The sequence below is a fragment of the Neovison vison genome, chromosome 3 (assembly GCF_020171115.1).
Source record: "Neovison vison isolate M4711 chromosome 3, ASM_NN_V1, whole genome shotgun sequence".
Taxonomy (NCBI): Eukaryota; Metazoa; Chordata; class Mammalia; order Carnivora; family Mustelidae; genus Neogale; species Neogale vison.
The window spans coordinates 50,046,062-50,071,241 of NC_058093.1; the positions used below are offsets into that span (position 1 = coordinate 50,046,062).

The following is a 25,180-nucleotide window of genomic DNA, read 5'->3' on the forward strand; positions in this document are numbered from 1 at the left end:
TAACACACACTGCATGCATAGGGACTATTTCTTCAATACGTGTTGATGCTGTTATTTATAGCATAAAATTTTGTTTCAAAATGCTGCTAAATTCCAAGCTCCCGTATATTCCTGGATATTTTCCTCCAGCAATCATTACTAAAATTATTACTACCATTCTTAGGGGGCATTTATGAACATTTTTGACACCGTAGCTGAACGCACATCAGGAAACAGTCTGAACTGACTTACTATGCTCTGCAGCTCTGTGGCCTCCTTGAGATGAAGCTGCTCCAGGTTATCAGGTATCGTGTGGTAGTGGCCTTTACTCTTCTCATAGTTCTTCTTGTACTGGTACTGAGGGGAAGAAGGCACAAAGGCACATGCGTTGGAAAAGCTGCTCAGCATTTCGGTTTTTCCTCTTTAGGTTAGACATTTACACAGCAGCATTGTCAAGTCCACACTAAGAGCAGCAAACACTAAGTGGGGGGGGGGTTACACAAATGTGTCAGAGGAGGAAGAGCCATGTCCGGAACTGCCCAGTTAATACCGGATGGCCAGCCCTTAGGTTATATGGCATATGCAAAGGAGGTGTGAAACGTCAAAAGTGAGGGACGCCTGGGTGGCTCAGTTGGTTGGACGACTGCCTTTGGCTCAGGTCATGATCCCGAAGTCCCGGGATCGAGTCCCGCATCAGGCTCCCAACTCCATGGGGAGTCTGCTTCGCTCTCTGGCCTTCTCCTCACTCATGCTCTCTCTCACTGTCTCTCTCTCAAATAAATAAATAAAATCTTAAAAAAAAAATTTTTTAAATAAAGAAAAGTCAAAAGTGAAAGAAATTATTCCAAACCACGATTCTATGTTCTTCGAAGGAGGGAAGGGCTTAGTCAATTGGAAAATAAAAAGATTAAATATTCTAAGAACAAAAGCTTTTTCACATTCTGAGAGGTGTCACAATCCGTGGAGAGTTGGTAGACTAATGCCGTAACTTGGAAGGATGCCTTCACATGAAAGAGCTTTCTCGTAAATCTGGTGTCCCGGGAGCAGAGAAGGAGATGTATGTGAGCTTAGCAAAGGAGTTCAGCTGCAAATGGGTGAAACATGCCGTTTCTACAGCAAACAACTAAGCTTACAGAACTGGCAAGGTGGCTGGTATTCAGCACATGATTCATTATCAGAGATTCCTTCATATCAGTCACAGGCTTATGAAGTTTCTTCAGGTCAGCCTTATATTTAACCTGCACGTGAGGGGGAAGAACGAAATCACATAAATAGGAACCAGCAGACAGTACCAATGGAAGCCATAAAAGAGATCTCATCCTGAAATAAATTCTGGAGCTGATGAAAAAAATGCACACACCTCATTTGCAGTAACTACAAAGTGGAAAACAGCTCAAGTGTCCATAAACAGATGAATGGAGAAGTAAAATGTGGTGTATACACACAATGGGATATGATTTAGTCACAAGAAGAAATGCAATTCTGACAAGTGCTATGACAAGGATGAACCTTGAAAACATGATGCTAAGTGAAGTAAGGCAGACAAACAAAGGACAATTACTGTAGGTCCCACTTAGAGAAGATTCTCTAGTAGGCAAATTCATTGAGACAGAAAATAGATTATAGAGGTTATGAGAGGCTGGGGGGAGAGAGGAAGGAGTTATAGCTTAATGGTTGTACAGTTTCTGTTTGGGGCGATGGAAATAATGGGGTTGTTGGACAACACTGTGAATGTAATCAATGCCACTGAACTGTACATTTTATTTGTTTACTGATCTCTACACCTGTGGGGCTCGAACTTACAACGCCGAGATCAAGAGTGCTCTTCTGAGAGCACTCAATCATACGTTTAAAAATAGTTAAAATGACAAATTTCATGTTATACATTTTGCCACAATTAAAAAAACATACCTCACTTGCGAGATTGTTAGCATCTTTCATGACTTTGTAGAGCTGGCTGTCTTTTGGATTGAATTTCGGTGTTTTGCCCTTCTCTTTGTTGAAATTTTCTCGGTATTTAACCTAATAGCAAATGCGAAACTCCAGATTATTTCTGAACATCAATTAATTTGAAAACTAAGAAATGGAGGAACTACAAATACAAAGAATATGTTCTATATAAAGGGATCATATAACTTATGATCCACACTAGGATGCTTTTAAGAGTAAAAAAGAGCACAACCAATAGTTATGTTGGGGCAACAGGGAGTCAAGGGTAAGAATGAGTTCTACGGTATTCGCCTTGCTCATTTTTATATTATTCAGAAGTAGGAAAGATACTCATCTTTTTTTTTTAATCAACCAACAGCTAATTTATTTTTTTATTTAAATTCAATTACCCAACCTAGAGTACATCTTAATGTAGTGTCCAATAATTTATCAGTTGCATATTACCTCCAGTGCTCATTTCATCACAAATCATCTCTTTTTAGTGCAAAACAACAGTAAGAGGAATAAGGGTAAAGGCTTCAGGCTACATTCAGTGATCTAATGATTTGGAGCCTTCTGACCCTAGTAGCCAGTGAAACCAAAGGCATTTTAGGTCACTGTAAGGAGTTTAAAGAGGGGTTGTAAATGATCCAGAAGAGTGAGACATAAGGAATCTGTTAAATTAGGAGAATTCATTATAATCTTAAAGTAGTACTTTGGCTATATCATTCTGATTTCTTAATCAAAGAAAAAAATTATGCCATTTTTTTGACATGCGGCAAAAAAATGGCTTAATTTTTGAGTAAAAAAAGAACAGAGCGTGTGGGGGAAAGCCCTTCAATACGATTTTGATCTAGAAGAAAGAAGTGAGATGTTTTGCCATATAATGATAAAGGTATACTTTAGGATACCTTTAGGATACAAAAAAGAATATGCAAAGGGCTAACTTTAATTTAAAAAATAAGCATAAATACCAGCTTACTCTACTAACAGCCACTCCAAATTTTAATATATTTAAAAAAAATTTCCAAGGTCATGCCATCATCAAGGTAAAAGCAAAGAAAAGATCTGATTTTGAAATTTTGAAGACTTTGCTGGTTTTGAAAATTGAGAGGCTTGCATTTCTAATCCTACATTAAACCTCAGATGTGGAGGCCTTACTTCTTCTGGAAGGCTAGTCTCAGGGACTGTAACTTCTCAGTGTGACCCCAGCCCCAAAGGGGCTTCCCAGTGTGGGGCCTCCCCTATCCTGACTTTGATGCCTGGCTGATACTTGATACTTGCGTAGAATACCTCAAAGGCCAAAGGAGAGGGTAGAGGCACAGGCTGCATCTTACGATGCTGCTGTGATGAGACATTTGAAGAAAACTAACGCACTCATCAGGGATGTAGGACTGACATCAGCAAGCTGACAACTCTTTTCCTTTTGCTCATCTACTTTCTTGACCTCAGTCAGGGGATTGACCAAGTTACACTCTTTTCTGTTGATTTTGTGTTGAAACGTGTGGAATGCTATAGAACTTTCTTGAAAGATTTACTTCTGTGCACACCCATCCCCTCCCTCTGGTACATGCCGCTTGGAGTAGGAAGATAGAGTAGACGTGCTCGATAGAAAATGATGGAGTAGACTTGCTCAATAAATTGATTTAATTGAATGAAAGGAAGAGAGCTGTCATGCCTACATAAAATAGCTGAAGATGATGATTTACCGGAAAACTCGACACAATGAGGCATTTCCCCTCAGCACCCTGGATATACCTTGATTACTTTTCACCCCAACTGTCATTATTTATCTATGGAAATGAGGTTGAGGACATCCGTTCACCTCCTTAGTTCTTAGCCCAGTCATGTAATCTATGGATGTTGAATGGCAGAATAAAAGTGACTGCATCTGGTTGGGTTCTAGAAGTTTTAAATTTCATGACACTTGCCTGTTAAATGCCCACAGGTGACTCAAGTGTGAATGCCACCCTTGGGATACAATCTCACTACCTGAGAAGAGGTGCCAGTAGGACCTCACAAGCTGATATTTCTCTTCCTGAAGACTGTTAAGCACTCAAATATCTAGACACACATCCATAAGTGGAAAAGTGGAGAATGAGAAAGGCCTGAAGATCTCAGAGAGAAACAAGAGACAAGGTCCTTGCTAGACTTTTACAATCTAATTTCTCAAAGCTCAGCAGTGCTCTCCAAGACCCAGGATCTCTCTTGTTGCTACTTCTGCACTTCAGTGCTGGGAATCCCGACTTCCTGCGAGGTTTTTCACGCGAGAGCTGCCACACACCCATCTGGATTACCTGGCTGCTCAGCCTTGCTGCCTTCTTGGCCATTTCAATGTCTGGGCGACCGAGCATGCTTAACCCATGGCTGCCTTCCTTGCGGTGCTTGGCTCTGTACTCCACCTGAATCAAAGAAAACCGAGATGGGCAATACATTCTAAGAGGTGGGTGCCTTGTCATACTCCGTGGCCGTGACCTCTGGGGAGCAGGTGCATTTTCACCACACACGTACCTCACTGGCCTGTTTGGCTGCCTGCGTGGCCTTCTTGATGTCTGGCCGATCAGCCACTGTGGTGTAATGCAGGTTTTCCTTGGCATCTTTTTTGTATGCAACCTTTATTTGGAGAGAAAAGAATGTTTACTCATGTGGAAGATATGCTATCTTTGAAAAAGTCCTCATCAAGCACAAACAACCGTTTTATTAAAACCAAACCAATTTTTTAAACTGCCGTATTTTTTAAACTACCAGAGAGGGAAATTAGGAATACCACTGGATGGAACCAGCCCACTAGGCACCAAGTTGGGATCCACTGACTCAGCAGGACTGTGGAGAGCGTGGACAGGGGAGCTTACATTGCTCTGCTTCTTGGCCACCTCCATAGCATGCTTCACGTCCGGGGGCTCCAGCATGATGGAGTAGTTGGATTTCCCTTTCTCCTTGACGAACTTCTTTTTGTAATTTGTCTAAATAGAGCCAGAATCACTTATGTGAGCAGAGGAATCTGGGAAAAGAACTGGTTTACTTGAAGAACTGTGAGATCTCCATGAAAATCCATGGCTCCCCATCCCGGCGTCAGTCTGGAACCTGGATCTCTGACCCATAGGCTAGCTCTTCCTTGTCCTGTCTGTCCTGGAGTCCAACACTTGAAACACAAGGCAATCTTGGGAGAACTGACTACAAGCAAATTAAACTCTTTCATTTCCCATTTCTAGCTTTAGAAAACATATGAAACCATAAAGGGCTCATAAAAATATAATAGCAAGAGTATGAAAGCATTATTGATAAGGACAAAGTGGGCAGGGATTACTTAATTACAAAGCACTGATTTTACTTCTCTAAAACTGTTCAGCAGTTTTAATGATAGGAGCGGCCATTCTCAATCAGCAACGCTTCCTCCTTTTGTTAACGCCAGGTTACTAACATCTTATATTGCAGATAACAGGTCCTGTGGCAAAATGTCCATTTGTCGTAGTTGCCATAACAGGAAACCTAATAAATACGGAGTCCTCCTTTAAAGCAGAATTGAAAATTCACACATAGGCACTGATGACGGTAAGGGTGAAGCGATGTACAGAAAAGCACTTAGAAGCAAAGAGGCAGCTCGCCCCAGATTTCCCTGGATTCTAAGGTAAAGTTGTGTTGCTGCTGCCAAGAGTCCTGGGGCTGGTCACTTACGTCACTGACATTCTTGGTCACTTCCTTGACATGGATGGTGTCCCTGGTCTCTGGCAGTGTTGTGTACGATCCCTGGGCCAGGTGCTTCTTGACATAGTCCTTGTACTTGTTCTGAGGGAATCCACAGAGAGCCTGTTAGAGTGTGCGCCTGGGGCATTAGCCCAAGAGGGAAGCATAGCATATGTTGCTGGAAGGTTACCTCAGACACCAGATTGCTGACAGTCTTTGCCAGGAGGATCTGAGGAGTGTCAGGCACGGCATGGCAGGTTCCTCTTTCCTTGACATGTTTCTCTTTGTATTTCAGCTGCAGGGGTGAAAAAAATATATAGATTTAGCTCCTCTGGGTATCTGGTATATATTTACTCAGTCCCTGAGTCACTATAGAGCTGGGAAAACAGAATCACTGACACAGTAAGGACACTAAACTCCATAAAAGATCTGATGTTTGGAAATCTTGGGAACTATACAAAAAGACTTTCTCTCTTCCAAGATGAGGCTTTAATGATGATCAAAATGGATCTCATGATGAATCTTTATACCCCTAGCCTTAGTTCAAAGGACTTTTGAATATGTAATTTGACCTGCTCCCGAATCCTGGGAGGAATTACTACTTCTCCTTTACAGATGAAGAAACGAAGAAAGAATATGATCACTCAAAAACAAATGCTTCCTCATAGAATCCAGCCAGAACGTCAGCTCCCAATTCTCGATGTGTGAATGATCTCGCAGTGCAGTATACATGAGAATGGTCACCTGGATTTTCAAGCTTCCCCTGCCTGTCACCCTGCTCTGCCATGTCACTGGCACGCTCACCGGGTTAGGGTTGTATTTCAGGACCTGCGCCTGAGCTCCTACACCAGCAGCCTCCTCTGTCCTTCCTGTTGCTGGGGACTGTGCCACTGAAGTGGGTTAGGTGTCATGGGAGGCACTGGACACTTACGTCACTTTCTATTAAAGAATTCCTCAGGGCCAGCACCATGTCTTTATCATCAGTGACAGAAAGCTTGCAACCTTTGAGGAACTCTCGGTCCAGCTTATACTCAACCTGAAACAGAAGAAAGGCAAAGGAAGAAGCTGGCATTTACTGTAATCTGTAATTCTCCTTTTAAGGGTGCTAGGAAGACTGACTACCAAAAAGGGGGCAGAGGCTTCCTGGCCCCTCACTGCATGCTGGGCTCCCCCTCTCCAGCCCTGTGGCCAGGACCAAGTCCTTCCCACACGCTCACCCCCAGCTCCTCCCCAGCCTCACTCAGGACTCTACACCCTAGTGCCTGTGCCCAGCTGTGGGAGACCACAGGTCTGCTTCCTGCACTTGCTTCCCCTCCTCACATCACCCCCCATCCTCCTGGGATGTCAAGTGTGCTAGGCTGACACCCGCAGCAGCGGTTATTATGAGTGATTATTCATGCTTCTGTCTCAGGTGTGTCAGAGAGCCCGACCGTCCGTCCCTTCTCACATCGCTCTGCTGTAGGGATGACTTGGCTGCCTGGATGAAGTCTGGTCGGTCAGGGGTCCACCTCCAGTAGGCTTTGTTGGCTTCATACTGCTTCTTGTAGTCCAGCTGTTTGTAACAAGACAAAAATAGGTCATTTCATTCCATGGGCTGAATTCATAACCGTGCGTGGCCTGGGGGGACACATTGTGCATCTCAACATACAAAAAATCATTGTTCTTTATGCAAGCGAGAGCCCCAGTTAATATTTCCAGACAACTTATGCCACTAGTCAGCCACAGAAGAGGTCGTCTTGTGGGACTATTTTGTCTCAAAATAGGGGCTAAAAATGTTAAAGGCCTCCAGGTAAAATAATTTTACAATTCCTTTCACTGTCAGTGTAGCTCATCTTCAGAGTCAAGGACTTTCAACATCTAGCTAAACTCAGGCTTGATCTTTTTTAAATGATTAAATTTCATGCCAGGCACTTTTCTCAGTGCTTCCTAACTGCTACCTCATTTAATGGTTGCAATGGCTGCACGAAATTGACAGCTGAGGAACCAACCAGCGGGTTAAACTGCCCAAGGGGAGGCAGCTCGTGAATGACAGAGCTGGGACTCAAACCACCAGAGACTGGCTCCAGAGAGGCTCCCACACTTGCTAGATCTTCCCTGAGCTGGCCGCGTGGCTGCCTGGGGCCAAATCTGAGGTACAGGAGCACACGGAGCTTAATCTGTGTCCTGGGAAGAGCCCTCAACAGCAGGCACATTTCTTTCCTCACTCTTCATTGTTCTGTGAAGGTGTATTTTGCATACCATCAACTCTGCATGCTCTTGAGGAGCTTTTCATGAGGTCTGCTTTATGATGCCCTGAGTTTTCTCCAGTTACTGTCATATTTTTCAAACCTACAACAGAGCTGCAAGAATCCTAGAGAATACCTGTACACCCACTACCTCGACTCTACATCGTACATTATAACGTGTTTGCTTTTTCACACACCCATCCTGCTACCAACCCAGCCCTCAATCCATCCTTGCGATGGATTGCCCACCCCTAAGGTATTTGCGGACCCTGATTAATATATGTTCTCTCTGACACTAGGGGCATTCACTGGGTTATAATGGTTTCATTATGTAAGAAATTCATATATTTTTTGAAAGTTAATACTCATCAAAATGCACAAAAATATCTCTGTGGTTGAGGCTTTAAGGTGAGCAGGAGAAAGACACAGGCTAACTTCTGGCAGCATCAAGTGACTAAAATGTGCTTCTTTGCATGGGCATATGCATGTGTGTGTGTGTTTTCCAGAAGAATCGGGTTCTAAAGCAGGACAAGACGAAGATATAGAGAGTAGAGGGAATGAAAGATGACGAGACAGTTTCCAACATGCAACCTTCGTTCCAGAATTAAATCTCCTGTTTCGCAGCCACCTGGCAGAGAGGCTGAGTGGGTGTAACACTGTGGCACAGGTTTGGCCACCTTGGCTCTTCCCCACTCTCCTCTGCGAGAAGCAAAAGCAGCATTTAGATTCCAGCACCAGTAGTCGTGCTGCTGGGGCTAACTCTTGATCCAGACTCATTCGAGCTCAATCACCTGAAGAGATGTAAAAGGAGGTCATGTGTCCTGCAGAAGCGAAATCCCCCATTAGCCTTGGAAAAGTTTCTGGAACTTACGTTGGTGTTGACTTTGTAGGCATCCTTGGCTGCTTTGATATGAACAGAGTCTGGCACAATGGTGCAGTTGGACTTATTTCTTTGGTAGACTTCTTTGTATTTCAGCTGGGGAGGAAACACAGTGAGTCAAGGTTAATTTTTAAAGTGGCCCACCAAGCATTAAAAAGGCAAGAAATTAAAACCATCACTATAATACACAATGTTTCATAAGGCAGACTAAGTCTGTTGTGAAGAAAAAATGCTACCATGCACTTTCCTCGAAAGGTCTCGAAGTCCATATTTTTTATCAATATCTCTGGTTATTGTTATAAGCAGAAAGTTTGGAAGAACAGATACAGAAATGCTTCATTTTTCTACAGGGAGAGGGAATGGGCTGCTCCAGAGAAAGGATTAAATAGAGGTTTATGAACAAGTGATGTTCATGTTTGAAGTGCCGAAACTTAAAAAAGTGAAAAAATATTTTAAAAATACTTTATAATTCCTGCCTTCATAAACAGTGCACTGAATGTATTTAACATTTTTCATGGCACATGGCAGAGAGGATCTGCTCAGCTGTGCCCAGTCAGTTCACATAATCGCCAGCAAAAAAAAAGATGATTTTGGTTTCAAGCCACTGGCTGACTGCTGCGCAGGAATAAATAACTGGACCAGGGTTAATTATGTCACGTTAGAAAGAGCCCAAGATGAGAGGGGCTGCGAACATTCTGGTACTTACATCACTGACTTCATCTTTGACCTTTCGGACGTGCAGCAACATGGGTGTGTCATGGATTGTCGTGTAGCCTCTTGGCTTGGCCTTGTTGTATTCCAACTTATAAAGTATCTGAAGGAGAAGTAAAAGCAGAAGGAGACAATATTGTGCATCTCACTTTACAATATAATGTAGCATAAAAATATGCACGCAAAGTGTTTTGTGTGCTTTTTGAGTGTACCTAAAGGAAAGAGAATTCCATAAAAATCAACAGGCACTTTCATGCTTTCTGCTAAAGCTCCACTGCCTCTAAATTGGCATGTTTGCCAATTTAGTTAGAATAACTCTTTATTGTAAAAGAAGAGTTCTGAGCAGAGCAGGACATTTAACATCCCTGCCTCCCTCCCACTAAACAGCAGTAGAATCTTCCAGACATCGTGACAATCAAAAATGTCCCTCCACATTTGCAAATGATCCCCGAGTCTGAGAATCCATCTTGCATTTCTTGCACTTACATCACTAATTTGTTTGTTGACTTTTGTGGTACGCAGGTGTTCTGGAGTATCCACGATTGAGGTAAACTTGTCCTTTGATTTTTCATAATCTTTTCTGTACTTGATCTAAATTGCAGAAGAGAAGAACAAGTTAACTTGAAGCAGAATAGAGGGCTTTAACGAGGGTAATTTTCCTCAAAAGAGTCCCACAGCAAATAGGATTATTAGATAAGCCACGGGGTCATACTTTCTCTTTTAATCTTAACAGAAATGTTTAATGGAAAACTGTATTTGATAGCAATAGTGTAATGGATTGGAGAAATAAATCATAATAATAAATGACATTTTCCATATTTTTATACATTAGAAGCCCAGGCCCAGTGAGGTTAAAAAATATGAACTAAGGGACACATCTAGAATAAATCCTGGAGCCAGGACTGGATCCTTGCTCTCTGGACTCTGACAGATAATGATTCACTTAAAATATGCTGCATCAAATATGTGTGATGTCTTAAGATATATATCCATGTCAAAGATGAAACAGATATAAAATTAAAAAATGAGTATATATGGTTTAAAGTATTTATGATTTTTAAAAAGACATTTCATTTTTAAAAAGAAATTACTTTTTGTAATTTCCAAGTCATGAGTGTTTCCCATGCACACAAGCCATTTAAAGCGGTACAGATACAGAAAGCGCAACAAAATGTCATGCATGACTATCTGATGATCACATCAGAACAAAGGAACAAGTTCAGGCAAACAAGATGTTCTTATGGAGACCTCATCTCCCTCATTTCACATGTTGACCTGGTGTCAAACTAAAGTGATAAAATGAGTTTCTAATACAAAAGACTGATTAAAAGCTCTTTTTTTTTTCATGTGGGAACAATGGCATTTTATCAATATGAAGTTAAGCAATTATCTGTTTTTTTTTTTTTTTTTTTTTTTTTTTCTGCTTCAAATGTACCTTCCTCTGTGATGCAAAAATGGTGGCAAGAGCTTCAACTGACCTTGCAGGAAGACAATGTTACCAGCAACACTGCCAACAAGTGTGTATGAGGACAGATATGCTGGAAATAACCTAGAAAATTAGCATCAAGCTCAAGAGGGGCCATAAATATGTACAATACTCAAGGAGCTGCACCACGACCCTCCTCGTTCCCAAATGGTACACTTGCAGTGATCACTGAACAACGGATATTAAATGAAAACATTATTCAGATATTTTAGATGCCACTGAATCTACTTATATCCTCAATCCCTAAGGAATCCATTTCTTTGGGGCAACTATTAAAAAAATTGAAATCAGTGTTATACCAGTTTGGAAATAGAGTCTAAAACAGCCTCAGTTACTCTTACTGGGAGGCACTAGATGATATACGGATGTGGCTGCCACGCAGTCACATGGGGTCACAGGCAGAGGTCATGTGTAAGGAATGAATACTTATGCAGCAGGAAACCAGTCTGGGCAGGGAGCAGGGAAGGGAATCAAGGAAAGCGTAATGTCAACGCCCCCAAGGCTTCTCAGTCTCTTCTTCACATCATATCAGACATTACCTGGCTCCACATGTGTGTGTTGTAGAGGGCAGTCAACATATCTGGACGTAGAATTTCATTACATCCTTGTTTCAGAAGCATCTTGGCACTAGATTTATATTTTCTCTGTTCATGCAAAGAGCAGTGAAGCACAGAAGAGACTTATGAAGACAGGAGAGAACAGGGCTCTATATCCCAATCACTTCTGAGTGAAGAGATGTAGGCACACACACTTCATGTACTCAAATATACATGTGGGTGAAGACACTAACTACAGGGCAGTACCAAGCAGAATGACTGCGATACTTGGCAGCGGAGAATCCGTCATCCTCCCAAAAGGGGAACAATAGAGCTAGTCCCACCAACACCGCCTTACAGGACAGAAGACGTCACTGGAGTAGAAAAATGCAGTTTAAGGAGTTCTGTCCTCTTTCCTTCCATTAATTTGTGTCTTTGTTTTCACGTCTACAACTCAATTTGCAGTTTACAAGTAGATCCTCCAGGAGAATAAAGGGTGAGAGGACCGACTTTTCTGTTTATCTTCACCACAGCACATGTGAGGACACAGAGTATGGACTGGCACACTCAAAGAGCTCATGGGCTCTTTGGGTGGCTAGACAGATAACTTTGAAACGGAACATCCCAATATCATAGGCAGAACCTATGACATCCTTGCAGCAGACGGCACGACATCTCATGAGAAATCTGGAGCACAGTCCTGCCTGGGCTGTCCAGCCAGCCGCATCACAGTACCTGACTGATCTGGTCGCCTGCGATCTTAGCCAGCAGATGTCTAGGCTCATCGACTACCAGGTGGTATTTATCTTTCCGCTGCTCATAATCAGCTCTGTATTTTTTCTGCTCAAACATCATATCAAATTATGGCAAGAGTACAACTTCAAGGCTACACAGCAATGTCCCAAGATAAACACTCCAGAGAGCCAGAAATGGGTCATTTCTAGAGATGGGCTTCCAAAGCATCCGGAATAGTAATAATATGGAGGTAAAGAGAGTCGATTGAAGATCACCTGGAGAAGGCTAGGACTTGGGATAGATCTGATTTGATGACACCAAAACTGGACAACCTTGTGCTTAAACATCTTCCATCTTTAAATATGGGGCCATAAGCAATGTTAGGTTTTATGGCATCTTAATAAGGTACTAATGAGCTATAGGTTTACTATCTAAGGTTGTGAGAATCAAAAAGTATATTCGTGGGCAAATTCTACCAATTGTCTTATGGTAGTAAATTTGATTATAGAAGAGACCCTGGAAATCCTTTGCAAATTAGAAAACAATAACAAAATTTATCAAGACTGTATTCCTAGGAAGATTCTGACAGTAATTCTTCAGTCATCTCGTATGGACATCTACTGAAAATGAACTAAATCGTTGTTGTTAAAAATAACAAAAACAACAAAAAATTCACATATTGAAATAAATATACCACTGGCCACATTTTAATTTTTAGATACATTTTACTAATTTTCTAACACTGTTTTTTGATTTCCATAAATCCACAGAAAATCCAAAGATAGTAAATTAAATATAAAACCATCCAAACGTAAGTTAATTTGTAGCTTGCTCATTTCTGCCATTTTAAGCTGAATTTAAATTATGGCAACAGCAGTTCCAGGAAAGACTGGGTAGACTATAAAGGAATATTTTGGGTGCAAATGGATACTTCTCTGCACTAATGTATGAGTAACAGTGACAATATATCTGACTGCAAAAATCACAACTATCCCCTTAAGGGGGGGATCTTCCAACCACCGCCATTTCTGTGCCCTGGTAAGGGATGCCAAATTAACCTTGAGCCTTGGAGTCTCCCAACTCTAGACAATATAATGTTTAAGGGGTTTGGCTGATAGTCAACAAAATCCTTGATCTCCCTCTTGTCCCCCCAAAAGCTGTGCTGCCCTATGCTAGTGCAAACAGAGGCAATGATGGCGGTGGGGCCCTCACACCACTCTGGACAGTCCCTTTCACTTATTCACTGGACAGTCTCTTCACTCTGTTTTTGGTAGAGCCCATCAGATGATGACATTATAAGAGTCTTTCCAAATCTTTATCTTGAATCAACATTTAAATTGACCTTCCTGTTATTTTATGTATTGGGTTTTAATCAAATAACTCTATAGACTTCTTAATGGAACTGAATAGGCTTAAATGGATCAAGTCATACGTACCTCATTCATCAACTGAGTTGCATACTTGAAATGCTTATTGATTGGACAATCTGCAACATACTTGAAATCTGACTTTGTCCTTTCAAATACCTCTTTATACTTATACTAAAGAAAAAAGAACATGGTTACTTATAGCAGGCTGTGATTACCTTAAGAACGAGACATATCATTTATCCGATCATACAACTGAGATGATTTACTCATGGAGGCTAACAAGTAATTACTGAACACTTTGCTTCCTAAGGCAATGAAATGTATACCCAGATGGATACCTAAAAACTAGCCTCACAACGCATCCTTTATTGAACAGATGTCAACTGAATCTATCTGCCACATTAGGCAAAAACATAAATCAGTTCCTTCATTGTTTCTATATAGGGGTTATTATTGTATTCTATGTGAACTCAAAAGCACTTTTATTCCATTAGTTTGAAATAATTTTCCAGTAATTAATTAGATAATCATAAAATTTTAAACCAGAGGTGAGCTAACATCTAAACTACCATCTTTTTTTAAATGACCCTATGAACTATGAATGTTTTTTAACAATTTTAAAGGACTATAACCAATACTGTGACAGTATGAATGTTGTCCACAAAGTTTAAAATATTTACTATCTGGCACTTTTAAAAAAAATTGTTGACTCCTATTTTAGAACTCAAAGGAAGCTAACCTAAGTGCTTTATTTTGTAAATAGGAAATAGGAAAAAAAGGCCATAAAAACAAAGTTATTTGCCTCAAGTCACACATCAAGTTTGTGGATTAAAATCATCCCACTTTGTATTTGTTAGCATAGTAACGCTAACAGAGTAAGTCATCCAGAGACACAGTAATAGGAAGGAAATTCTGGAAGAGCCATGAGAAGTTATACTAAGATGGCTTTTCATTAAATTCAAATAAATGATATAAATAAATAATGACTATAGTCAGAGAGGTCAGTACTAAGAAACTTCCTAAGCAGAGTGAACAATTCAGTACGTACTGTAACTACAGGGTCTAGAAGCTAGGATAAAGAGAGACATACGGAAAACTACTGCTTCAGCCTGATTCTCTCTGTGGGCACCAGAATATGCAGGTGATTCTTTTTTTTTTTTTTTTTTTTAATTTTTTAAGATTTTATTTATTTATTTATTTGGCAGATAGAGATCACAAGTAGGCAGAGAGGCAGGCAGAGAGAGAGGAAGGGAAGCCGGCTCCCCGCTGAGCAGAGAGCCAGATGTGGGGCTCGATCCCAGAACCCTGGGATCATGACCTGAGCCAAAGGCAGAGGCTTTAACCCACTGAGCCACCCAGGTGCCCCAATGCAGGTGTCTTATCCTTGAGTAGACATACCTTGCTGTAGAGAGTCTTGTTCTTTTCAGCCAGAGTGAAGTCAGGGGTGTCATAGGCATAGCAACCAATGCCCTTAAGCCAGGTCAAATCTTCTTTATATTTTACCTGGGAGAAGAACGTCATCAAAGAATTTTAAGAACTTACCTCTGAACAGTAGTAGGCTAGGATCAATCCAAGTAGAACAAATAGAAGCTCTGACTGCTGAAGCATAAGGAATACTAAAGTATTGAAACAATTACTTAAGAGAAGTTTTTAGTAATACTGATTTCTGCTCATTTTATGGTATATTGTTGTGTCATATATGGAAATTTTAATTTTTAATACTAATTAAACCAATTCAAATTTGACAGGCATGTTTTCTTAGAAAGTATATTAGCTCAGTAGCTATATTTTCACACAGAGAGCTGAAAATTCTAAAATGAGCATGGTTATATGTCTTCATTTTTTCATGAAGTGGTCTTTCCAAATGATCAAAACTAGCCTATTTGCTAGACAAAGTAGATTACTTTCAGTCCTGTAATAGGATATCATCCATTTAGAAGAAAAATTAAGTTTATAAATTTGAATATATTTTTCTCTCTCACAAGTTAAAGCTCAGTTATGTAGCAGTGAGTTTTAAGATTTAAATATCCATACAGAAGATCTGAAATCTGGCCAAGTGTTTCATCAGTTTCTATGCACTGTTTGATTTTGTAAGTCACATGGGAGAATGAATTCCTATGTAAAAACAGGAAGTTTTGAGACTCACATCACTGACTGCATCAGTGACTGCCCGGTGGTGGAAATGATCTGGGCGATCAGGAATGGACAACCAGATTCCCAACTGACTCATGTAGTTCTCCTTGTATTTTACCTGTGGTAAAAACAAAAAGACAGCTATAAAGTCTTACCCAGCTTTCATATAAAAAAGTCTACATTTCTCTAGAGAGTTTTAAGAAAGGGAAAATACTTAAAAAAAAAAAAAAGATAGTAGGTTATTAAGCTCAACAAAGTAGAAATATGCAGGGACATACTTTACTAATGTCATCTGTGACTTTACGATGATAAACAATGTCCAGAGCATCCTTCACAGTGTGGTATTTTCCTTTGGTCTTTTCAAATGTTTCTTTGTAGCGTAGCTGGAAAGAGAAAAAGCACACAGATTGTGAAAAACCACCATGCTAAATAATTGAGTTCTTTTAAGCTTGAACTCTCTTGAGTTTTCTCTTAGGTCTTCCCATGAATAAATTTAGAGAGATTAAAAAGCTCATTTTCACATCCTGGAAGAGAAGGACATTAGGAGAAAACCAGTAAAATCTGAATAGAGTTTAATTAATAATGATGCATCAGTATAGATTCACTCATTGTGACAAATGTCCCATGGTAGTGTATTAACAATAGGGGGAAAAGGGTATAGGGTATATGGGAAGTCTGTCCTACCATTGCAACTGTTCTGTAAATCTAAGACTACTTAAAATAAGTTGTTTATTTAAATCTAAAACAAGCAAACAAACATACAAAAAAACTAATTGGGAGGAGAAAAAAGGAAACAACTTTGTTGAGCCCAAGACTTATTAATAAACATGGAAAGAAGAGAAAGATTTCGTTTCCAACTCCTAGTATCAAAATGCCATCTCCAGGAGGCAGTCCTGAAACTTTGTTTTATAATCTTGATCTCTGTGGTAGTTCAAGAGATAACATCTCTGACCTTAACCTAAGACTATCATTGAAGATTCACTCTGTTTCCACAAGATGAGTTCTTCTCTGAGCAGTCTGTTTTCAACCTCAAGTCTTTTGGAGTAGCTGAACAAAAACATAATTAAAGGTGTCTTTTGTCTTACATTTTAATTTACATTTTCACATGAATAATCTCATAAAATTGCTTAGCTCTACTTGGGGGGAATCGCCAGTGTAGAAAAGCCAAACTCAACGCCAGATATACCCTTGTTACATCCAGCTATTTTAAGGTCAGCGCCAGATATACACCCTTGTTACATCCAACTATTTTAAGGGTTAGAGTTATCAGCACTGGTCTGAGAAAGGCCTAGGGGTGGGGCTGACCACTGGGGCGTCCTGAGCCCTAGGTGCCAACTTTATTGGGTGCCCACTCCCAGAGAGGGTGGTAACAGAGTAGGCTTGGTTCAAATTAATATTCAACAGTAACCTTGAAGTGATAAAGATGGGGATGTCACAAGACGACTCAAATATCCTAGGGGATAGATTGAGAGTCGTTTACAGGTTTCTCAGTTTATATTTTAAGCCAAACGATCTGTCCCTGGACCCCGAGAGTGAGAACCAGTGCCCTAGTATGTTGGTATGCTGTAGCCCTGAGCAGCACCCATGGGCATTTTACATTTAGTGAGGAGCGTGCTAACAACCTTGGATGTGTCAGGAGATGCCGGCACTATGTGCTCAGCCCGTTTATATGAGGCTGTTCGATCTCACGCCACTATACACCAGGGAAGGGACCTACGATACCTCATAGCTTCAGGGGACAAAGTGCTCATTCAGGTAGCAGACTCCTGTCTGCTCCAAATGAAAACTGCTGACAAAATTATGGAATTGACACACTGTTTCAGTTTTGCTGTGCCCTTTCATATTTCTGTTTAGAGATCACTGTAATGACTTTAAGATGCCCTGAAATCCTAGAGCAATATTCTTAAGTTGAGGGGTTGTGGGGTTGCTTGAACTTTGGGCTGTATTTAAGCTCCCATATGCCCAGTCCTCCAGGGATTCTGGTTCTGGTAATGGGTGCAACGCACCTGCAGGTGGGCTCTGAGAAATGAAACTGATAAGAACTGGTTATCTACCCTAAGTTAATTTCATATCTTTATTAACAGATCATCTCATTACCATTGAAAGCCAGTCTTGTCCTTGTTCAGGTGGTGTGGGGAATGAAAATCTGTCCTTCCTAATTCTAACAAATGTGTCATTCTCATGCCTGAGGTGGTCAAGAGAAGAAAGGGAACAGCCTTTCTCTGCATGTTAACTAAGAGCCCAGTACCATGTCAGGAATGTTGTGTACATTATATCTTGTTTTGTCTAACTTCACTATAACAATTTGTATTCTCATTCCACATACCAGAAAACAAAGTCTTAGAGAAATTAAATTATACAGAATCATATAGCGGGCAAGTGACAGCAGCGGGATTTGAACCATGTTTGGCTGACTCCAAGACCATGACTTTATGGATAAGTAACAATTATTTGTCAAGTATCCCTAGCAAATGCCACCAAAGAATTGTAAGAAAGGGTCACTATTTGCTAAGAAGATCAACAAGAAAAACAATAGGCTCCTAGACTCTCGCCGCACTATTCTTCGCTACTGTGCCTGACTGACTCTGTTTGTGCCTTTTGTTGCTTGAAGTGCTGCTGTTGTTCTCGTGATCCGTGTTGTGGACCAGGTCTTTGAACTATGGAGGACTGTAATATCTTCTGTGTCTTAGGTACAGCTGTCCCTCTCACAAAAGAAGAAAGAGGAAAAGGACACATACATCACTGGCATTCCAGTAAGCTTTCTTGGCTCTGATGAGGATTGGCGTGTCTGGAACAGGGGTGTACTTGTCCTTCATTTTTTCATATTGAATCTTGTACTTTTTCTAAGAAATAAAGGCAGAAAAGAGACAAACTTAAGTTTAAGTGTTTTCATCCCTCCCAATTCACAGTCATGTCACAGATCCAACCTAGGGCCATGATATATTGGGCCTGATAACAGCTTTATCTTCTGTGTTTTGATGCTGCTGAGCATAATTACAGAAATTAGCTCTCTGATCAGAGGCAGCAAGGGAAGGTTTTAAGGAAAATTTTTTTTTAATGATTTATTTATTCTAAGAGACAGAGAGCATAAGCAGGGAGGAGCAGGGGAAGAGGGACAGAGAGAATCTTAAGCAGATTCCCTGCTGAGTGGGGAGCCCGATGTGAGACCCAATCCCATGACCCTGAGATCATGATCTGAGCTGAAATCAGGAGCTGGCTGCTTAACCAACTGAGCGACCCAGGTGTCCCAAGATTTTTTTTCTTTAACCCAATGCATCTTGGTGCCAAATTCTCAACTTACCTCACTGACCAGGTCCTTTACATCTTTAGCATGCTTCAAGGCTTTGGTCTGGTTTCCAGCATGATGATGGGGTCTCTCTTTGGTGGCAAGTTCAACATACAGATACTAAATGATCAGAGAATAGAAATCAGATTTTAGAAACAGATTATTATTTATTATTATTTAGTATTTAATATTCAGTCATTTTCATTCAATTCTAACTATTCAATGGGAGGGCCAAATCTACTTGTTCTGGTTTTTCCCGTATTTCTGTTCATTTGCTTCTTTCTGTGTTCCACATGTGGAAACATGATAACATTAGTTACCTAACACTCTTACTGTTGAGTACCGCCTGACCTAAAACCATGTGGTAAAGAGTGTTATGGAAGAATGAGTGGATTCTGACAAAGCCCTCAACACACTCCCGCCACCCCACTCATTTTTGTCTGAGTGCATAAAATGTGGTTTCTTTTATCATGAATAATAGATAGGTCCTACAGAATGAATCAAGCAGTTTGGTCCACAGACCATTTATCCAATGAGAAAAGTTGTACACACAACTTAAAAAATAGACATGATATGGCTTGTTTATGTACAACACAACCACAGTTCTGATGGCCCCAAAGAAAACTGCTAGAAGATAAGGGCCATGAGGCTGCATCAAGGACAACCAAGCGTGAGAGTCTGTTACTGAGCCGGAGTGGGTAGCCACAGGCAACAATCCTCCCTGCGACGTCAGTGCTGTGTGTTTAGGAGTCTCTGTTTATGAAGCTCACCTGACTCTGAAGCTTCTGCCCTCGCTTGGCTCTTAAAAGATCAGGAGTGTCGGGAACTGAGGTGAAGATTGACTTCTGCTTTTTGCCTGCAGCTCTGTACACCAGCTGTACATAAAATAGTCATTACCATTATTTCTGCTTCATCAACACATTATGTTCTCTGCTGAGAGATGCCTTTAGTGCTTACTTTATAAAGAAACCAAGGCCTGTCCCACTGCAACAGGCTCAGTTTCTGCTCAATAAACCAATAATTTATTTACCTTCCGAGCCCTCTTTTTCTTTTTCCCTTGTATCAAAATAAGAGACATGCTGTAGCTGGCTCAAGACTCCAGCCTCCTACTGCAGGCTTGGGCCCGCTCTCACCTGCCCTGCTCTAGGAGCCTGTGCCAGCAGCTACTCGCGCCCCCCTCTTGACTTCTTCAACCTTCTCATTTCCCCAGCCTTCTCCTTTCATCTGCAAATAAATTCCAGTCCTCTCCTTCACTGAGCCTTTTCTTTCTTTTCTTTTTTTTTTTTTTTTAAAGATTTATTTATTTTTTTGACAGAGAGAGATCACAAGTAGGCAGAGAGGCAGGCAGAGAGAGAGAGAGAGAGGAGGAAGCAGGCTCCCTGCCGAGCAGAGAGCCCAACGCGGGACTCGATCCCAGGACCCTGAGATCATGACCTGAGCCGAAGGCAGCGGCTTAGCCCACTGAGCCACCCAGGCGCCCCATCACTGAGCCTTTTCCAGTCTCTACCAATGACCTAGTTTCTACCTTTCATAGCCCAGCAGACGACGTATTTCTTTTTTTTTTTCTCTCTCTCTTTTGGTTAATTTCCCAAGCCAACAGTTTGGCTTCTACCCAGCCACAATGAAGTCACTCTCAAAGACTACCAAAAACTTTACGACTGCCAGATACAAGAATTGTTCTCTGTAGCAACTGAAACTGCTCAGCAGTTTCATTCCTGAAAAACATCCTTCTCTGCCTCCCATTCTTGCACTCTTCCCCTACATGGCCTCCTATCTTTCTAGGCACTCCTCAGCTTCCTTCTATAGTTCTGTCCTCCAAAGGCTGCCACTGGTTGGAGTCAGGGTTAGCCTCTTTCACCCTATACTTCTCCTTGGGTAACCTCATCTGTTGGTATGACTCAATCATCAACTCTCCTAAGTCAGACCAAAATTTTCAACAATGCTCTGAACTTACCATGTTCATTGCAGAATTCTCTGTATTATGTCCATCTCCAGCCCAAATCTGCTTTTTTACCTATTTTGTCTACTTTGCAAAATGACTCCTCACTCTCCCAGGCATGCAGGCCAGAAACTTGAGGAGTCATCCTAGACTTCTCCCTCATTCCCACAACAAATGGTCATGAATTCTGGGCTCCTGACTTTGTGATAGCTTTTAAGTCCAATCCACTTTCTCCTTTCTCATAGACACCGCCCAAGCTCGGCCTCCTGTATCATTTCTTCTCTTCCTCCTGTATCATTCTCAAGATGCTCCTAAAAAATCTTCTGGGACACTTGGGTGGCTCAGTTGCTTAAGCAGCTGCCTTCAGCTCAGGTCATGATCCCAGTTTCCTGGGATCGAGTCCCACATTGGGCTCCTTGCTTGGCAGGGAGCCTGCTTCTCCCTCTCCCTCTGCCTCTGCCTGCCACTCTGTCTGCCTGTGCTCACTCTCGCTCCTCTCTCTCTGACAAATAAATAAATAAAATCTTAAAAAAAAAAAAAAAGCACTTAAAAAAAAAAACAAACCTTCCTAGGTCCTCCATTGGATCACTCTGCATGGCTCATTTATCTTTCCCAAGTCTGAAAAGGCGATGTTCTTAAAGTTCAGATCTAATCATGCCTTAATGCTCAGAAATAGCTCTTCAGTGATTTTTCATCAAGTCCAATATGAAGATATTGGACTTCATGAGCTGGCTTCTATCCTATGTTTCTAGCCTCATTTCTCAACATTCTTCCACACTCCCTTTCTGCTATTTGAAACTGTTTCCAATTCTAAGAACTCATTATGGCCATTTTCATATACTGCTCTTTCTGCTTAGAATGTTCTTCCTCCTCTTATCTGCCTGGAAAGCAGAGTCCTCACTGTCTTGATTATTCCTATATGGTATCATTCACCATATTGATGTTTGTTTCTCTTCACAGATATGGGCCCATGGAATGCAGGGGCTCGGGTCTATCATTCTTTTTTCACCTTTTACTTGGATAAAAGATCTGAAAAACAGTAGTCCTTTGATAAATGTTGACGGAGTTTCATACAGTGAGGCAAACTAGGAAGTACAAATGGGTAGCAAATAAATTCTAATTATCAATATAAATGCCTGTTGAACAGATAAAATATAGGAGATAAATAATATGTATATACATATGAAGGTGCATATCTATTTCTTTAAATATAAATTATATACAAGCATGAGTGAAACGAAATATAGCTCATCTGCTTGGGGCTATTTTTTCTGTTACTTCTGAAAGAAAAGAGATAAATTAAATAAAAACTTATTTTACTATTTCTTTTGGGCTAAATTTCAAATAAAGCAAGTCAACAAACTCATAGAATCTTATGATTAAAAGGACCCTGAATCATCTACTCTAATCTTCTAGCTCAGGAAACTGGGGTATTGAATATATGAATTATACAAGGTCACAGAACAAAGTGTAAGTAAATCTGGGACTAAAACCAAACTCTCCCATACATACCACTTCAATAATTTTCTTCATATTATATTTCCCCCATACTTAGGTTTGCATTGTTAATGCTTCTTTATTTTTTAAAATTTAAGTCATAGTTAGTTGACATGGAGTAAAATATATAGGTTTCTGGAGTAGAAGTCAGTGATTCATCACTAATGTAAAAGACCCAGTACTCATCACGTCAAGTGCCCTCTTTACTACCCCTCACCCATCTAGCCCATCCCTCACAGACCTCCCAGTTTATGTTTCCTGGGACAACATTCCTGATTGCTAGTACTATGAAGTATAAAAGTCAAGAATCTATACAACTCAAAAGCAATTCAAAAGTTGAGAACTCTACCTTCCTTTTGCCATCAAACTTTTTACTAAAACAGTGTTTTCCAAATTTTCCTGATCCGAAAAAAACCCAAAAGTCCTTATTAAAACAGATTTACAGGTTCTATCAAAGACCTTCTGAATCCAGAAAAGTGACTCCGATCAGTATTTTTTAGAATTTATTTAAACTAAATAAACTAAATTTCTCCCACCCACTATTTCCCAACTATGGCAACCACCATATATATACACACACAGATATATTTGTGAGTGTGTGTGTGTCTGACACATTAGGTTCCAAATATAAGAAAGACCCTATATTTATCTTTCTCTGACTTATTTTATTTCACATAATGCCCTTGAGGTCCATTCAAGCTGTGCAAACGGCAAGATTTTGTTCATTCTGATATATGTGGCTGCCACCTACAGGACATCTCTTGGTCACTCAGCTGTGAAGGTCAGGAGAGCTTGTGTTCCTGGTGCCATGAGACTGTTATAACAAAGGTCACCCAGAAAGGAGCTCATAGCCTTGTCTGGGAGTCTGATTTTTACAACTCAAGCCAGAAGACACCTCTATGTCATCTAGCTCTACTGGCTGGTAGGGATTACTCTTGTGGGTCCCACAGGACTGTAACCAATAGGGAAAGAGTTCTTAAGTAGCTACTATCCCCAGGGCATAGCAAGAGACAACAGACCCACGAGCTCAGTCTTTCTGTAAAGGAGACGTGTTAGCTCATCATCATAACTGCAGCTTGATTAAAAATGGATCTTGGGCTCACTAAAATACTTTTCAGAGAACTTAGAGGTCATTTATTATCTTCATCCTTACCCTCTACTATGCCTTTGAGTGCCAATATATCCTGGAGGGAAGCTTTTTCACACCTGGTGCCTGATTTTTGCAGCTGCCAACCTGGGGATACCCCTTGAGTACCTGGCACTGATAGCCTTGAAGGCTCATATTTCTGGGTCCCACAGGACTATGGCAATTAGAAAGACAGTTCTTGGTAGGTTACCACCCCAAGGTCTTTCTGTGAAGGACACCTCTTTGCTTGTCCTGGAATTTTGGCCTGAGGCATAGGCTTTAGGTAAGACACATATTTAGTGGTCTATAGAACTGTTAACAAGGAACAAAGTTGTAGATGCTATCTACAAAGGTAAATGCTCTACTTTTGCCTTGCTCCAGTTTGCTGGTTTCGTAGGGTTTATGCTTAGGATTGTATGTATTTGCATACATTTAAAAGCTGATGCATGAGGGTCTGGCTTCCAGTCCACCTAAATCTAGGTGCTGAGATCCTCCGCTTTGGGACACTGCACAGTCTTGGCACATCCTCAACTACCCAGAACTATTAAAAATATAATAGGATACTTACACAAGCATAAAGTTTCAAGAGACAACTAAGAGTTGAGACAGGGTTGAAGAACAAGTTTCACATCCTACATGAGGCCTTCCTTCAAGACTGGGAAAGGTGACTCTTTCACTTATTGTATATAAATTAACACAGACAAAAATGAAGGAAGAGGAATATATTCCAAATGAAAGAATGAGATAAAACTCAGAAAAAAACTTAATAAAATGGAGCTCATTTACTTGATAAAGAGTTTAACTTAACACTCATAAAGATGCTCACCAAATTGTAAAGAAGAATGAACACAGTGAGAATGCCAGCAAAAAGATGGAAAATAAAAGAAAGTATCAAATAGAAGTTACAGAGCTGAAGAATACAATAACTGAACTGAAAAATACATTCGAGGGGTTCGATAGCAGACTAGATAAAGCAGAAGAAAGGATCAGTCAACCTGAAGACAAGGCAGTGGAGCTCACCTAACCAGAGAAGCAAAAAGAGAAAAGAAAAAAAAAGAAGTGAAGATAGCCTTAGGGACTTGTGGGACAGCATCAGATAGACTAACATTTGAATCACAAGGCTTCCAAAAGAAAAAGAGAGAAAGGAACAGAAACCTTATTTTAAAAAAATAATGGCTGAAATATTAATTTCCCTAACCTGGGGAAGAAAACAGACATCCAGATCTAAGAAGCCCAGAGAATTCCAAATTAGAGGAACCCAGAGAAACCCAAAACAAGACACATGATAATTAAAATGTCAGAAGTTAAAGACAAGAAGAAATTATTAAAAGCAGCAAGAGAAAAACTCGTTATATACATTAGCCACCCCCATAAGAGTATCAGCAGATTTTTCAGCAGAAACTGCACACCAGAGGGAGTAGCAAAATATATTCCAAGTGCTAAAAGAAAAAAAACTTCTGACCAAGACTACTCTACTTGGCAAACTTCTCTTTCAGAAGTGAAGGAGAGATAGAGTTTTTTAGACAAGCAAAAGCTAAAGGAGTTCATCATCATTAAAGAAGCCTTACAAGAGATGTTAAAAAGATTTTTTTAAGCTGAAAACAAAGGGTTCTAATTAGTGATAATAAATCTCACTGGAAAGGTGTATATATATGGTAAAGGTA

At 40.5% G+C, this 25,180-nt stretch overlaps 1 protein-coding gene across 1 annotated transcript in view; it reads right to left on the minus strand.

Annotated features, from left to right (window-relative positions):
* NEB (nebulin) overlaps positions 1-25,180 on the minus strand; it is a 207,157-nt gene that overhangs the window by 27,881 nt on the left and 154,096 nt on the right. The window contains exons 106-126 of the mRNA XM_044242061.1: positions 19,725-19,829; positions 18,970-19,074; positions 18,407-18,511; positions 15,947-16,051; positions 15,682-15,786; positions 14,934-15,038; positions 13,602-13,706; positions 12,166-12,270; positions 9,895-9,999; positions 9,404-9,511; positions 8,689-8,793; positions 7,040-7,144; positions 6,524-6,628; positions 5,783-5,887; positions 5,584-5,694; positions 4,761-4,871; positions 4,420-4,521; positions 4,206-4,310; positions 1,891-2,001; positions 1,113-1,217; positions 232-336 (exon numbers count right to left, since the gene is read on the minus strand). Of these exons, the coding sequence (XP_044097996.1) occupies positions 232-336; positions 1,113-1,217; positions 1,891-2,001; positions 4,206-4,310; positions 4,420-4,521; positions 4,761-4,871; positions 5,584-5,694; positions 5,783-5,887; positions 6,524-6,628; positions 7,040-7,144; positions 8,689-8,793; positions 9,404-9,511; positions 9,895-9,999; positions 12,166-12,270; positions 13,602-13,706; positions 14,934-15,038; positions 15,682-15,786; positions 15,947-16,051; positions 18,407-18,511; positions 18,970-19,074; positions 19,725-19,829 (2,223 nt within the window). The remainder of the gene's footprint in view (positions 1-231; positions 337-1,112; positions 1,218-1,890; positions 2,002-4,205; positions 4,311-4,419; positions 4,522-4,760; positions 4,872-5,583; positions 5,695-5,782; positions 5,888-6,523; positions 6,629-7,039; positions 7,145-8,688; positions 8,794-9,403; positions 9,512-9,894; positions 10,000-12,165; positions 12,271-13,601; positions 13,707-14,933; positions 15,039-15,681; positions 15,787-15,946; positions 16,052-18,406; positions 18,512-18,969; positions 19,075-19,724; positions 19,830-25,180) is intronic.